Source organism: Dromiciops gliroides, chromosome 1 (assembly GCF_019393635.1).
Source record: "Dromiciops gliroides isolate mDroGli1 chromosome 1, mDroGli1.pri, whole genome shotgun sequence".
NCBI lineage: Eukaryota > Metazoa > Chordata > Mammalia > Microbiotheria > Microbiotheriidae > Dromiciops > Dromiciops gliroides.
Genome location: NC_057861.1, coordinates 44,912,855 through 44,927,942, shown reverse-complemented (window position 1 = coordinate 44,927,942; position 15,088 = coordinate 44,912,855). Strand labels below are relative to the sequence as shown.

General features: G+C 40.6%; 1 protein-coding gene across 2 annotated transcripts in view; it reads right to left on the bottom strand.

Moving 5' to 3' along the window:
* Positions 1 to 10,542: 10,542 nt before the first annotated feature.
* GOLGA3 (golgin A3) overlaps positions 10,543 to 15,088 on the bottom strand; it is a 43,465-nt gene continuing 38,919 nt past the window's right edge. For both annotated transcript variants that reach the window (XM_043965547.1, XM_043965553.1), the window contains exon 24: positions 10,543 to 14,522. In XM_043965547.1, the coding sequence (XP_043821482.1) occupies positions 14,315 to 14,522 (208 nt within the window). In that variant the 3' untranslated portion in view covers positions 10,543 to 14,314. The remainder of the gene's footprint in view (positions 14,523 to 15,088) is intronic.

Genomic DNA, 15,088 nt, shown 5'->3' with positions numbered 1-15,088 from the left:
AAAAATCCTGGGTTAGATAATTGGAAGGAGACCTTTTCAATTGAAATTAAAAGTAGAGGTCCAGGAGTAAAAATTCCATCAAAATAACTGTATTGACAAAAGAAGAAGAAAGGGAAATTGATCCCTGCAGTCTGGGTTAGAGAAGGGACTGAGAAGGGGATTGTAGAATTGTAAATTACTCAGAATTTGAATTGAGCCATTGGAATGTGATCTGTCTGCAGCCTTAGGTAAAAGGTTGCTGACCACAAAGGAGAAAGAGTGAGTGTGAAGTTTGTTCTTAGGGAACACCTAAAGTTTGTAATAGGAGATTAAAGAAGAGAATCCCCTGGGTCTATCTTAAAATAGATAAATGGGGTTATTTGGTGAGATATGGGCTAAGCTGCCACTTTGCTAGTTTCAGATGGTTTAAGTATGTTGAGAAGGTACGAGGAAGTTTGATTAAGTGAGAAGGAGGAATGAATGGTTAGGAAGTTGTTTGCTAGCCTACATGGTCTGCCCTGTCTGCATTGACTGTGACCAGGGGTATGAGAGTGAATAGTTGGGATTTTTGAGAGAGAGAAAGAAGGAAAGTAGAAGGAAGGAAGGAAAAAGAGAGGAAAGTAGAAGGAAAGAGAGAGAGAGAAAGAAAGAAGAAAGAAAAGAAAGCCACCCCTTCCCCTCTTTCTGCTGTGGGGGAGGAGAGAGCATAAGTCTGTGCTTGGAATCTAGAAGGAAAAGTTTTGTTTAATTGAAGAAGCTACCCTTAAAAAGAAAAAAAACAACTGGCTAGGTTAAGGAAGTGGGGCAGGAGCAGGGGGAATCTTGCTGCTCTGGCATTGTCTTTCAGACTAATTTGGAGGACTAAATGTGGCATTAAAATATTCCTTTAAACTAGCAAAAGAAAAGTTTGTGTTATTAGGGAATCAAGAAGGGTAATTGAATTTGATTGGGCTATCTATTTAAGAAACTTTGGGAATCATACAAACTATATACTGCCACTTTAAAAATTTTCTTTTGTAATGGAACTGTTTAAGGAGAAACAAAAACAAGAAAATAGGAAGTGTTTAGATTAAGTGATTATGGGATGAATTAATACTAATATGAAATTATCAATGAGGTTCTATATGATACCGTTCAGAAAACAAATTGAGGTTTAATTGAATTAATTCTGATTTAATTCTAAGTGAAATATATACTGTTCTATTTGTGTAACTTTAAGCTGACTACATCAAGGTGATTCGTAATATGTAAAGGAAAAGTGCCCAATAGTTTAATAGTTTATTGTATTAGAGATATGGTCAGATTTGGATTCTCTAAATTACTTTGGGTTATGAATTTAATTGAATGTGATAATGGTTTTCTGTGAAGTGGGCATAGTAAGAATATTATCAGCTGTATATTAAGGCTTTAAGATCTAACAGATCCTCAGTAGAGTCATTTGCTTTTTTCTAAAAGTTAGAAGTTTGATGGGATCTCTTTGTGAAATGTAATTTGGTATTACAGGGGGATGGGACTTGAAATCCTTAGTGCAGTCTCTTACCTTGAAGGACAGGAAGAAAAGAAATCTAGAGATAAAAAAAAAAAAAACTGGCAAAAGAAACTGCTGGGTTACTTTAAGTTGTATTGTGATCTGGTATACTGTAGTTTGAAAGAACAACTACAACTACAACAAGAGATAATGAGAGGATTTAAAAAGGGGCCTAGTAAAATTTGTTATTATAATTGGAATGGGTTATTTGAATATTTCCTCTTTGGTTTGGAAGAAGCTGAAATTCCTCCCCACTGCAAACACTTTAGATGAGAGAGAAGGGGAGCAGAGATAAAGTTAAGCTAATTTGTTGCAATGGCGATTTGATATTGATAACAATCATGTTCAAACTTACTGTGATTTGTGAAATTGTGTTAATTAATGGAAAAAGCTTTTCTGGAATCCTGAATATCTGAATATTTGAGTTTCATTCTTAAGGTTTGGTGTATATTTCTATTATGAGAATGGACAAAGTGGAAATTTGTTATTGTAACATTGAATTAATTGGTTATTGAATTAATACTAGAACATCTAAATAATTTGTAAACTATGAGAAAGATCTTGCTGTTTTGATCTGGATTTATTGGTGCTAAGCAATAGTTAAATTGGTGCCTGAACTTGTCATGTATGACATGTTAGTGAACAATAAGTAACTTATGAGCTATCTTGTATCATCTTAATAGGGAATCTGAAGTTTACTTGTGTTTTTAATTAATTGGAATTAGAACATGTGTAGAAACACATGCAAACTAGTTGTCACTTTAAAGATGTTCCCATTGTTTAGAGGAATTCTGAGGACAGTATCCTATGTTTAACATCTAAACCCATTCTACCATGTGTTATTGTGTGGGGCATTTTCTAGTTTGTTCCCAGTATGCAATTTGGGATTGCTTACACTTATTTCAACCATTGCTTGTTATTGAGCATCTCAAAGCAGATTCATTTGTGTAGTGCTAATCTGGGGATGAAAAACCTATTTAAGCACAAGAATAGTTAATACTTGCTGTCTAGGATATGTGATCCTTGAGAAGTGAATTCACTTTTAGTGCTGATTGTTGGGACTTGCTATTTAAGATGTTATGGGACTATTAATTATTATTGCTCTGAATTTGACTCCAGTTATTACTATTAAGGAATGGTGAGCCATATGATCCATGATACCAGCAACCCTATAGGGTTTTACATGTGTGCACTGCAGGTGGAGTTCTCTTGGGAAAGGATGGGAGACCGACTGTTTGGCAAAGGCTGAGGTAGGTGTCTCCTGACTCGGTTTCCCCGAATATTACATATGGAATGTAAGCTCTCCCATCTGGCTGATGTTAAGTCTGGCATATTGCACTGGCTGTCTATAAAACTTCTACTGGGAGTTGGGAAAGTACCTTTCCCCCAGAGCTTTGTTCTTTTTCTTTTGTGGCAAGTTCCTATAATCATGTCACTTGATAAGCATGAACACAATATTGTCTCTGCATCCCTAGATTAATACTGCAACATCTGGGTGAGATGCAGGTTTAAGATTCAAGCTATTTGGCTTAGAAATCCTAGTCCCTTTCAGAATCTGAACAACTAGAATGTATAAGCATTTAGCCTTGTCATCTGTCTGTTATTAGTTATGCCTGTTAGAAACTGAACCAGAGACATCTCAAGTCTGTTTCAAGAAAATAGAGAAGAGTAAAATATAGAATGTTTTGTTATATAAGTTTATTGTGTAATGTAGGAATAATATCTGTCTATAGAGCATGTCCTGTAATACAAACATGGTTTATTATGGACAACTTATTTGACATGCACTGTTTTGAAATTAATTGGTTAAATGTCATCCTAAGTCTTTTATTAGAATTGAAGTTAACTTGGTAACTCTTATGTAAGTTCATTTGTGGTCATCTTCTTACAATGGATATATATGTAATTTGGAAAGATTTAAGGGTTCTGCCATCAGTGGCATTTTGAAACATTTAGATTATATGGCTTGCATGTAGCAAGATAGTGGTAACCCTTTGATTTGTTGTTAATAATGTCTGTCAGATACAGAGCTAGGTAAAGCTTTGAACAGCACGGGGCATTCATGACACCTTTCACTGGATGAAGGACATTTGTGAACAGCTTTTTGCTCCTGATGCAGGATCCTGGGGTTCCTGGATTCACTCTTTTGGTTTGCCCCTTTTTCCCTATTGTTGTCTTTTAAAATTTTTTGTCTTTGTCTCTTTAACCTCTTGATAGTTTGTTTTATCTAGGCTCAAGGCTTTCAATTTTATGTTAGCAATTCCAGACTATATACCCCCTTCATCATCTGGACCAGGCCTGCAAGGATTTCTGCACCTTCCACTGTCAGCTCTACACACATATTCAGCTGGAAGCAGTTACAGAAGAAGAGATCTTCGCCCTCTTTTCCCTTAGCTATTGGAAGGAGGGGTGGGGAAATGTAGTGGTAGCCTGGTGGGCCTGAGTCTAGTTGGGGATACTCAGGCCTAGAAGAGATCAATTAGAGATTACCCTTTCCTTGGATAAAGTTGGGAAACAGTTGTATTTGCTATTAAATTTGCTTTGTAAAAGGTTCTAATAGGGGTACCTGAGGTCAAAGATGAAAATTGCTAAGTGAATGGACACTGGGAGCACATCACTGAAATTATAAAGAGGTTTTAAATCATATTTGTTGTTATAATATTGGTAGTTATTGACATGTATATGGTATATTGGGATAATTAATTAGACCCCAGTTTACCTCCTGAAAGATACCTGTGGAACAGGATTAGGTATTCATTTGTAATTTTGGAGTTCTCCTTATACTTGTCCCTGTTTAGTCCCTTGCTTTATAGGTTTGATACAACGTGCAGTTCAACAGATGCAGCTGACAGGAGTAAAGGCCATGATCCTGAAACTTCACAAAGGAAAGACTGGTGATGAGTTGGACTGGGACTGATGGGCTGAAATCCTGCATGGCTGAAGGGCTCAACGACAGTGACTCAAATCCAGAATATGCTCTCTGAGCATAAAAGAAAAACGGAGGATTGTATGATATGATTATGGATTTGAGTCAGATTAAACTCTGAGGATGGGGTCTGGAAGGTACCCAGCCCTGACCCAATATAGTTAGTTTAGAAGTTTATTGCTTGTCAAATTCTCACTGTCTCCTTTAAGTTTAATTGCCAATTATTTCTTTGACTTCCCAACATAGCCGAAGATAAATTTTAACCCTGTCATCCTTATCTTTAGAGACAGGGGCCTGGAGAGGGGAGTCAGTGGGAACTGTGAGATTTGAAACATCTGACTCTCACTCCCCTGTTTCCTTTTCCTTTGGCTTGACCTTGTTCCCCCTCCCCTTTTCCCCCTTGCTCCTGGAACACGTATGCATGTCTCCATACATTGATCACGAGCTGAACACGCACCTTGGATGAGACAGGATTGGATGTTAGATTGTGAGCTCATCCACCCTAGGTGTACGTGGGGACAGTCCTTTTCAAGATTACTATAAAAACCTAGAGGATTGGGCATATCTTTGCAAGACTTCAATGTGTAATTGGGTTTTGCCCGTCCTCATGAGGATGTAATAAATCTGTCTCTGCTTGACTTGGTGGTCTCCTCGAGTTATTTGGGTAAACTGAGGCAGTTTGCTCCATACACTTCCTTCCTTCCTTCATTCATTCATCTATCTATCTATCTATCCATTCATTCATTCATTCATTCATTCATTTATTTATCTATCTATTTATTTATTTGTTTATTTATTTATTTATCTATTCATTCATTCATTCATTCATCCATCCATCCATCCATTCATTCATTTATTTGTCTGTCTGTCTGTCTCTTTATTGATTGATTGATTGTTAATTGTCCAAACTTGAGAAAAGGATGGAGAAAATATTAATAATACCAATCAAATGTAAAAGTGTTACTTTGGGGGCAGCTAGGTGGCACAGTAGATAAAGCACTGGCCCTGGATTTAGGAGGACCTGAGTTCAAATACCACCTCAGACACTTGACACTTACTATCTGTGTGACTCTGGGCCCCACAAAAAACAAAACAAACAAACAAAAGTGTTTCTTCTATTTTTGGAGAGCCAGCTATTAAACATTTTATCAGCATACCCCTAGGCTGTAACCTAGGCCTAGACCACTACTAATGATATAAGAGGCCAAAAAAGGGTTAACAGAAAAATCTAAGACCCAAGCTCTAATTTAGATCTGAGCTCTAAGAGGGATTCAGACCCCAGTTAATGGATAACTTAAGACTTGATTCTTCCTTAATACAAGGCAGGGCCTAGGCTCTTGTTACCCACATTAATCAGCATCCATAACAAGAACATAAAGAGGCAGGTCATAGAGACCTTAACTATAACAGTGATACACAGGGCATAGAAATTCAAACTGATCAATGAAAATATTTTGAAACTGGACACGGGAACGAAAAGGTGACATGCGCAGAAAAGGCCAAATGTGTCCCCAGATTCACCTTATGATGTGGAAACCCCAAAAACACACCTCCACGGAAAAAAAGGTACCCACCTTGGGGGTTAGCTTAAACCCCTAGGAACTCCAAATTAGGATAAGCCCTCCCCTGTACCTCTCTAAAGTGATTATTATAATGAGACTGGTAATCAATTTATCCATACTATAAATATAACTGTCTTTTCTTTCCTTATTCAAGAAATACCTTTCCACTTTTCTGGTTCTCTCCCTGTGTTCACTCACAGTATTGCAATAAAACTTGGGAAACTGAGTCACTGAGTCTTGTAATTCTTTTGGGACAACTCACGATCAATTTGACCCTAAATTCATCCCACATCACTAAGATTTCTTTTAACTTTGAAAATTCTGTGAGGTACAGTTGTGTAGTTTGAATGCCAAGCTAGGAATTAAAAAAAAAGAAACAGTTATTTTGAATCTGCGCTATATTTTGTGGGTACTGGTAAACCATTGAAAGTGTATGAGGAAATGAATGACTCAATCAAAATAACATTTTCTGGAGGCTGATCTGGTAGCATAATTCAGGAGAATAGTTATGCATCTAGAGAGAAAGAGATTAGGACTGCAAAAGGGGAGGGAGAGGAAATGATAATTCAATTCATTTAAATTCAATAAACTGTTATCTAAGGCACTACACTAGTAGCCAGGGAAACAAAGACAGATACAAACAAAACAGTCTATGTCCTCAGAGAGTTTATATTCTAGTTGAATAGTAAAGCTAGATATACAAGATATACTGAACCAGAAAAGAGAGAATTTGAGACTGACTGGATAAAATGCAGAAGGGGGTGGGGGGTGGCGGTAAGGATTATCCCAGTCTGGGTAATTGAGAGAACAGTGAAATCCCACTGAGCTCACCAGGGAGTTGAATATAAGTTTCTAATTGTTTTTTCTTTAAAATTGAGGGATCATAAAGGTCAGAAGTAAAACCTTTACTTGAAGCATACCTTCTCTATAGAACAATGCCACCAAGCGGCCATTCAATCCCAGTTCCTTTCTTGTAGATCCATGAGGAAATTCCATTTCATCTCTGTGGTTCTCTCACAGTTCAGGTTGGCCTCTCTTTAACCTTCCCCAATTGGTCCTAATTCTGCATGGCCCCTGAGCGCAGATGTTTAATCTCTCTTCAACCATCAAATATTTGTCGACCGTAATTCTGTCCCCATGTTGTCTTTTCTCCAGGCAACTACTTTTGCAATTATGGGGCACGATATTTTCATTGTAGCTTGGATCCTCATCTAGCTATTTAAAGTTAGGGAGGAATCTTACTCCCTCACCAAAAAAACAAAACAAAAACCTTTGGTCAATCAACTAATATGCATCTATTAAGCACCCTTGTGGTAGAAGCTGGAGATAACGGAAGCAAAAGTGAGGTGGTTTCTGCCCTCAAGGAATTTATATTCTATTAGGGGATTACATGTTCACAGATAAGTATAGAGTATATACACACAATTAATATAGTGATTTGGGGGAGGGCGGGGACAGCTAAAGGAATCAGGAGTGGCCTTAAAGGAAGTGGAACTTGAGCCTTGAAGGAAAGGATGGGTTCCAAGTTGCAAGAAGCGAAGGGGAAGATGGAGATCCCCAAGTCAGCACATACAAAACTGAACTCATTTTCTTTTCCCCTCCCCCAACTCTCCCTTCTTCCTAACTCCTTTTGTACATTAGAGGGCACCACCAACCTCCCAGTTACCCAGGTTCACAACTGAGACTCCTCTCTCTCTCTCTCTCTCTCTCAGACCCCCATATGTAGTCTGTTACCTATTGGTTTTACCTTTGTAAGGTTTCTCACATACTCCCCTTTCTGTTTTTTTATAGTGCCCCAACCGGAGGGTAGGCTTCATCACCTTACACTTGGATTATTGAATACCCCCCAACCCATTCAATAACTTCCAGTGACTCTGTATCACCCCCAGAATCAAACATAAAATCTTTGGTCTGGTGTTTAAGGGGTTTCAAGGAAACCTGGTTGTTTCTAGTCTGTCACTGGCGCTCTGCTGCCATTCTTCACACCCCATTTCCTAATTCTGCTTTCCTTTTGTACCTCCTGCCTGGAATTTTCCCTCCTGGCTTTCCTGACACCCTCCAGGTCCCAGCTAACATCCCATCTCCTACAGAGCATTGAGGTTTCTCAATGCTTCTTACTTTAGTACCTTTCCTTTACTGATTTCTAATTTTTCTTGTGGGTATTTTGTTTACATAAAGTTGTTGGTGTTGTCTCTCCCATTAGACTGTGAGCTCCTAGAGGGCGGGCACTTTTTGCCTTTCTTTGTATTCCCAGTGTTTAGCACAAAGCCTGGCACATAGTAGGTGCTTTATATATGTTAATTGTCTGACTCTCCCTCCTGTTAGACTGAACTCCTTGAAGACAGGGACTTTTTGCCTCTGTATCCCTAGTGCTTAGCACATCTTGTACATACATGGTAGGCATTTATTAAATGAGTGTTCAATTGACTTGGAATATTCACATGGGAACAGCAAGTAAGCCAGTTTGGCTGGAGCTTCAGTGTGACAAAGAACAATGTGTAATAAGCGGACAGTAGAGTGTGAAAGGCTCTACCACTCAAACAAGAGTTCACGTTTAGTCTTGGAGGCAATAGCGGCCCCGGGAGGGGACTCTTTCATCAGGGCAGATGCAAGCTTTAGGAATGTTTGGCAGTTGTGTGAGGGATGAATAATTGTTGCTATGGTCTATGGCAGAAGGTAGGGGTTGTGAGCAGAAAGAAAGGGATGGATATGAGAGGTAATTGGGAGGCAAAAATGACAAGATTTAGTCTGGTGAGAGAAGAGAGGATGATTTCAAATTTGCGGATCTAGCTGAATGGAAATATGGTAGTCTCTTTAATGAAAATAGGGGAGTTCAGAAGGGAGGTGGTTTCTTTGGGGGAAAGTGAGTCGTAAATCTCTCTTTTCTTTTTCTGCATTAGTCATGTTGTGAAAGAAGAATCAGAACAAAAGAGAAAAACCTCAAAAAAGAAAAAAGTAGAAACAGTATGGTTCAATCTGCATTCAGATTCCGCAGTTTTTTCTGGATGTGGAGAGCATTTTCCATTGTGAATCCTTTGGAATTATCTTGGATCATTGTATTGCTGAGAAGAGTTAGGTCTATCACAGTTGAGATGGAACTAGGAGGGACCTCAGGGGCCACAAAGCCCAACCTCATCACTTTATAGATGGGGAACCCGAGACCCAGGGAAATGGAACGCCTGCCAGGGATCCAGGCAGTATGAGAAGTGGGATTTGAATGTGGTTCCTGACTTGTGCTTTCTTTGCATTCTGCTTCTTTTTGTTTTTTGTTTTTTTTTTTTTTAAGTGAGGCAACTGGGGTTAAGCGACTTGCCTAGGGTCACACAGCTAGTAAGTATTAAGTGTCTGAGGCCGGATTTGAACTCAGGTACTCTTGAATCCAGGGCCGGTGCACTATCTACTGCGCCATCTAGCTGCCCCTGCATTCTGCTTCTTATTGTCTTATAGTTGGTTCAGGACAGAGGAGGGTTGGGTATACCCCATACATTTCAGAATCATCTCTGTAGGGACAATATAGAAGCCATGAGGAAAAATGAGTTATGTAGCCCTACTAGGTGCCGGGGCCTATTAAGTACAATGTTAACTCATTTGATCCACGCAACAACCCTGGGAAGCAATGGAGGAAATTGAGGCAAACAGGTGAAGTGACTCACCCAGGGTCACACGACTAGTAAGTATCTGAAGCTGGATTTGAATTCTTGACTCCAAGCTTAGTGCTCTATCCACTGTCCAACCAGCTGCCTTACAGCATGTGAGAGGAAGACAGAGGCCTGGTACATGGATGACAATCTATTCAAGAAAACCAGGACAGAATGCAGAAGGGAAGGAGTGGTCAGGAAATATCAAAAGTAGATAACATTTGAGAAAAGTCCATTGAAACAGTTGAGGCATCCCAAGAGGACGCAGGATTTGCCAGCTAGAACCTTTCCTGTTGCCTCCAGTTGCTAGTGTGCCCCCTCCCCTCCATTAATTAGTGTATAAATGGGGGTGCAGAAGAGAAACAATGGCTTTACTAGTAAGACTAGGGGGCCCAGCCCAGAAGAGCATGCTCTCTAAATCTTTTAATCCTAGATGCAAAATCACGGGATCTAAGAGTTGGAAGGGGCTTCTCATGGCACCTCGTCTAAGCGGAACAAGACTCCTCTAGACATCTGAACAGGGAGTCATGCAGCTCTTGTGGACCCCCTCTGGGGTGAGGGGCTGGCTGCTTCTCAGGGGAACTCGCTCCCCTTCTGGATGGTTCTATCCTCAACAGGATTCTGGACAACTTCAAATCCACTGTTTCTCCTTCTGCCATCTTGGAAGTGTCCAGTAACTAATGCAATGGATACTTCTGAAGTCTTACTATCTTATTTTTGTTTGCTTTTATATGTAGTTGCAAATGTGAAACATCAAAACCAGCCAAGGGGGCTGCAGACGGAAGAAATAAGAACAAGATCGTCTTGCTTCAGTGATTTAAGTGGAACAGAAAAAAGCAGACTTCAAAGCATTTTGAAAACTGATAGAATGAGAGCAAAACTGTTATTGAAATCAATCAATTTCCATAGAGCAATTTAACATTTTTATGAGGGGGGAAAACATACACCTCAATAAAAGAGACAAATTGTACTTAAATTATTATAATGAATTCCCAAATAATAAATATGAAACCCTTTACCAAAAATAGTTTATTGCACAAAACTTAGGAATTCCTATGCACACTTAAACCGTTTTAATTAACATGCTGTATAAGATAATCATTCATTGTACATGGTGTCACATTTTCCTCAAGTTATTCCACCAAAAAAGAGCCCCAACCTGATGAACAAATTTTAATAGATTTATATGCATGAATAATTTTTTGCATGTATGTGAATCTTATTTTGATTAGCTAATGAACATTTGATTAGATAACTGGAAACCAATCAGAGTATTAAAGTCTCCCTGTATTGCTATCTTTGGGCCCACATTATGGGCCCACAGTTAAGGTGAGAGCATGGTATAACAAAATTCTTCTGATCCCTCCACTCACAAACCTGCCTTGGATAGGAAAGGCTTAAGACCCTTGGGCCTATACCCAATTCCAGGCCACATGGGATCTGGTTAAAGCTAGGCTCCAAGGCATCTCTTTTTAATAACTGGATGGCTTCACCTCAGGACATCTATCCAAGACATTTTTTTTTAGCACTCACGAAAGTGTTCATACATAGTCATGCCAATTCTATAGGCCTAAAATTTGATTTGCTATTGCTTTTACAGGGAAATTTCACCTGTACAGAAAATGGATGCTGTCAGCTGAACAACATGGGAAGTTTCACAAAACACTGTCCAACTATCCCTATCACCATGCACCTTGGGGGGCAATTCTCTTGGGGACCTCTTTACAATTTGAACCTCAATCTGTACCAACCACAGTAACAGCCACTTGTGCATCCTATGACAAGAGAAAAATCAGCTGTCACACCCTCCAGAGGGAAGAACACTTTGATGGATCTATAAGATCCACAATATTTCTTGGAGATGTTGGGTACCAAAGAAGGAATAACGACAACCAGGTTGCACAAAACATCTTGGAACAAACTGGAAGACTAAGTAATGATTCCATAGAGCATGAACTTTCCCTTGGGGATTGAACACTGCATTCATTACAGACATCTACAAGTATGTTGCAAGTGGAGTCTTTGCTTTACAAAGGAGTGATCCCTGCTTTCTTTCCATGAGTCGACTCACGAGTCACTTCAGATGGCCTGGCCCTTTCTTCACTAGAGCCTGGCTGGGGGAGGTAGGACAGTGAGGCAGCTACAGGAAGCAGAGTCCCTTCCAAAGGAGGCAACTTGGAGATTATCTCGTAGGTTATGGAGGCACTAGTTTTCCTCTTTAAAGTGACTTCTTGGGGAAGCCCAATAGCAGTGTCTAAGCAGACACTGAGAGGCCTCAGATTTATTTCCCCAGCCTAGGATGTCCCAGGTACCAGGGGGAGAAAAGGGAGAAAAGGGTTGATGTCCAGCGGCTGGGAGGGTGGGAATGAGAGGGAAGCCAAACAGAGTCTTGAGACGTTCCCTTAAACTCCCACCCAGCCAGCAGCAGGGCCCAAGCCTAGAGAACCATTCAGAGCTAAAACACTCGACCCTGTGAATGTTCTCTGAGCCAGAAGGAATGGGACTGGCTGAGGCTTTGGGACGAGCACATTGCAAAGAGAGTTGAGAAAATTACTGGGTTTCTCAGGGTGGGAGTGAGAGAAGGAATGAATGTGAGAAATAACCAAGAGCAGAATGAAAAGAAGATGAAGAAAAACAAAAAGAAGTTTGAATTCACCTGACAACTAACCAAGCTTCTCTTCCTTTGTGGAAAAGTGAACCCTGAACACACCTTGCTAAGGCACCCCCCACACGCAGCCTGGGGGAGAGACAAATGTCACACAAAACTAGGAAGGTGGGTATTGTGCCTGCATCTGCTGCTAAGGATGATTTTCCAGTATGGCAGCAAGAATCACCCTCGCACAAATGACAATTCTTTAGAAATGGCAACACTTGATGGGAGTATTTTCTTTTAGCATCACTAAGTGTATTTAACATTAATGTTATTTTACCCTTATCCACTAACAACAGGGTATTTTTATTTCCTCTTGCAACACAGTTTAAGAGGCAGTTTTAAGAACACAAGAAACGGCTTAAGAATACCATACTGTTTTCTCCATGAGAGTAATTAAGCTTCTGTCATATATAGAGTAAATGTGAGCATATCTGGACTGATCAGTAACACTTCATAACATCATTTTCAGGCCAGTTATTCTGCATAATGGGCATCTGAGAGCCCCATTAACAGATTATTCCCTCCCTCCCCCAGAGCTTAGAAATACAAAAATCTCCCACTACTCAATGGCAATTTTTCCCCATGACTTTTCTTTGCAAATTAAGCAAAACCGAACCCAATGTTTACAAACTGCTGGACTCCTGACCTACCCCTCTGATGGTGTTTAGTTTGGGTGGCATGATGTGAAGAGTTGAAGTGTGGCCTATCCAGGGTGCCCGATTTGCAAATGCAGGTATTCTAGGTTTCATGAGCAACCAGGTAAGAGAAAACAACCAGACACCTGCACTGATTCTAGTGTCTTAATTTTTCCCCACTCATTTGCATCAGAAACATGAAACCTGAGCAGGAAAGAGACTGAAAGGAAGCTTTTTTGTAAATGTGACTAACGTGCCCATAAAGCCCAGTCTGCAAGGAGTGTTTCTCTCAGGTGGCTGGGGTGACTCTCCCCAGATGTCAGTTTCAGGTTTAAAACCTCAGGCTGTCAGAGCCGGACAGAGGTGGGAGGGGGATCCTCATGAGCCCATTTCCAACCTGCCTGCAAAGAGAACTGAAGCCTGAGGCTGGCCAAACTATGGCATCCTACCCTACCTATGGCCAGTCTTTTCTTATCTCTCCCTTTCCTTCCCCTCGCTCTGTTACGCACTCCCTCACCCCCTCCTTTTCCTCTGCTTTGGCAGGACCTCAACAGGTGGTAGGACCCCCGCTTAGGAACTGCGATGCTTTGGTCAGGGTGAGGGAGGCTGTGTCTGTGCCAATGCTCCCACCGAAAGCGAGAGCGGAGCTCTGTGCGCTTTGCAAACAGCTGAGCAAGAAAGGTGATGGAAAAAACCCAAACCCCAACCCCTTTCATGTAGGCATTTTTGTGTTTGAAAGGTACAGTAAATAAAATACTTCTTTTTCTACAAGCCTCACCTGTACCGGTCAGCTTCCCTAAATACTCTATGTACAAGATTTTCTAACAGCAGACTTCAACATGGCAACAAGAGAGAGACAGAAGAACAAAAAAGACAGTCCAAGTAATTTTAAATTATATAAGGGTATTTTGTAACAATTATATGATTTTTACTATTTATAGACGTCCAGCTGTAAGATGGACGTATTTGAAAAATAAAGTAAAAGGTGCAAAATAAGTGTTTTCTTCTCTGCAGGAAAATGAAGCTTCCTACAGAGCTGAGAAGGAAAGGGAGACAGACGTGGAGCCAGCACTTCCCAGGCCAGAAGTCTGCAGTCTCTGAGAGGAGCTCTCAGAACTCTGGCCTGACACACCCAGACGCCCGTCCAGGAACATCAGAGACAAGGCCCGCCTGAGACTGCCTTACTTTGGTAGGAAGGAGTAAGCGCGGCCCATGAACAGGGCACTTCTCTGGTCCTCTGCCCTCATGCTCTTGCATCCTCCGCGGCAAAAGGAGAACTCAAAACTGCAACTCATAGGGAAAAATCAAGTGCACAGTCAAATAAATAAGGGCGATAAAACAAAAATCCTTCACACATTCAGAGACAAGAGGATACCCAGGGGGCAGCTCGGGGTCATTGTTCCAATACTTGTTGGATATGGGCAGGGCAGGTCTGTTCCTTTCGGTCAACGCTGGCATTTTCGAGTTCCCGTGAGGCAGCAGGAGGGCCAGTAACCGAGAGGTCCATTAAGTGGCCCTCCATCTGAGTCCACGAAGACATCGATTCATGTACCGTGATCGTGTGTTCTTCCATCTGGCGCTGAAGACTATCCATTTCTTGCCTTTTAAGAAAAGGAAATATATCAAAGGAATAAATACTGACTGAAAAGAAGGCAATCTAGGAGTATCAGAGAGATGTATAATAATTTTCTACCACAATATTTAAAGCCAACAGAAAACCCTCCTTAAGAACCAGATGTGGGGGTAGCTAGGTGGCGCAGTGGATAGAGCACCGGCCCTGGATTCAGGAGGACCTGAGTTCAAATCCAGCCTCAGACACTTAACACTTACTAGCTTTGTGACCCTGGGCAAGTCATTTAACCCCAAATGCAAAAAAAAAGAACCAGATGTGGTAGGGCAGCTAGGTGGTACAGTGGATAAAGTACTGGCCCTGGATTCAGGAGGAACTACGTTCAAATCTGGCCTTAGACACTTGACACTTACTCTATGTGTGACCCTGGGCAAGTCACTTAACCCTCACTGCCCCACCAAAATAAATAAATAAAATAAAAAATAACCAGATGTAGCTGAAAATAAATCTGGATCCTCAAACCTCATACCATATACTAACATAAATTTGAGCCAGACCACATAATTAATACTTACAAAAAACCCAACAACCCAAAGT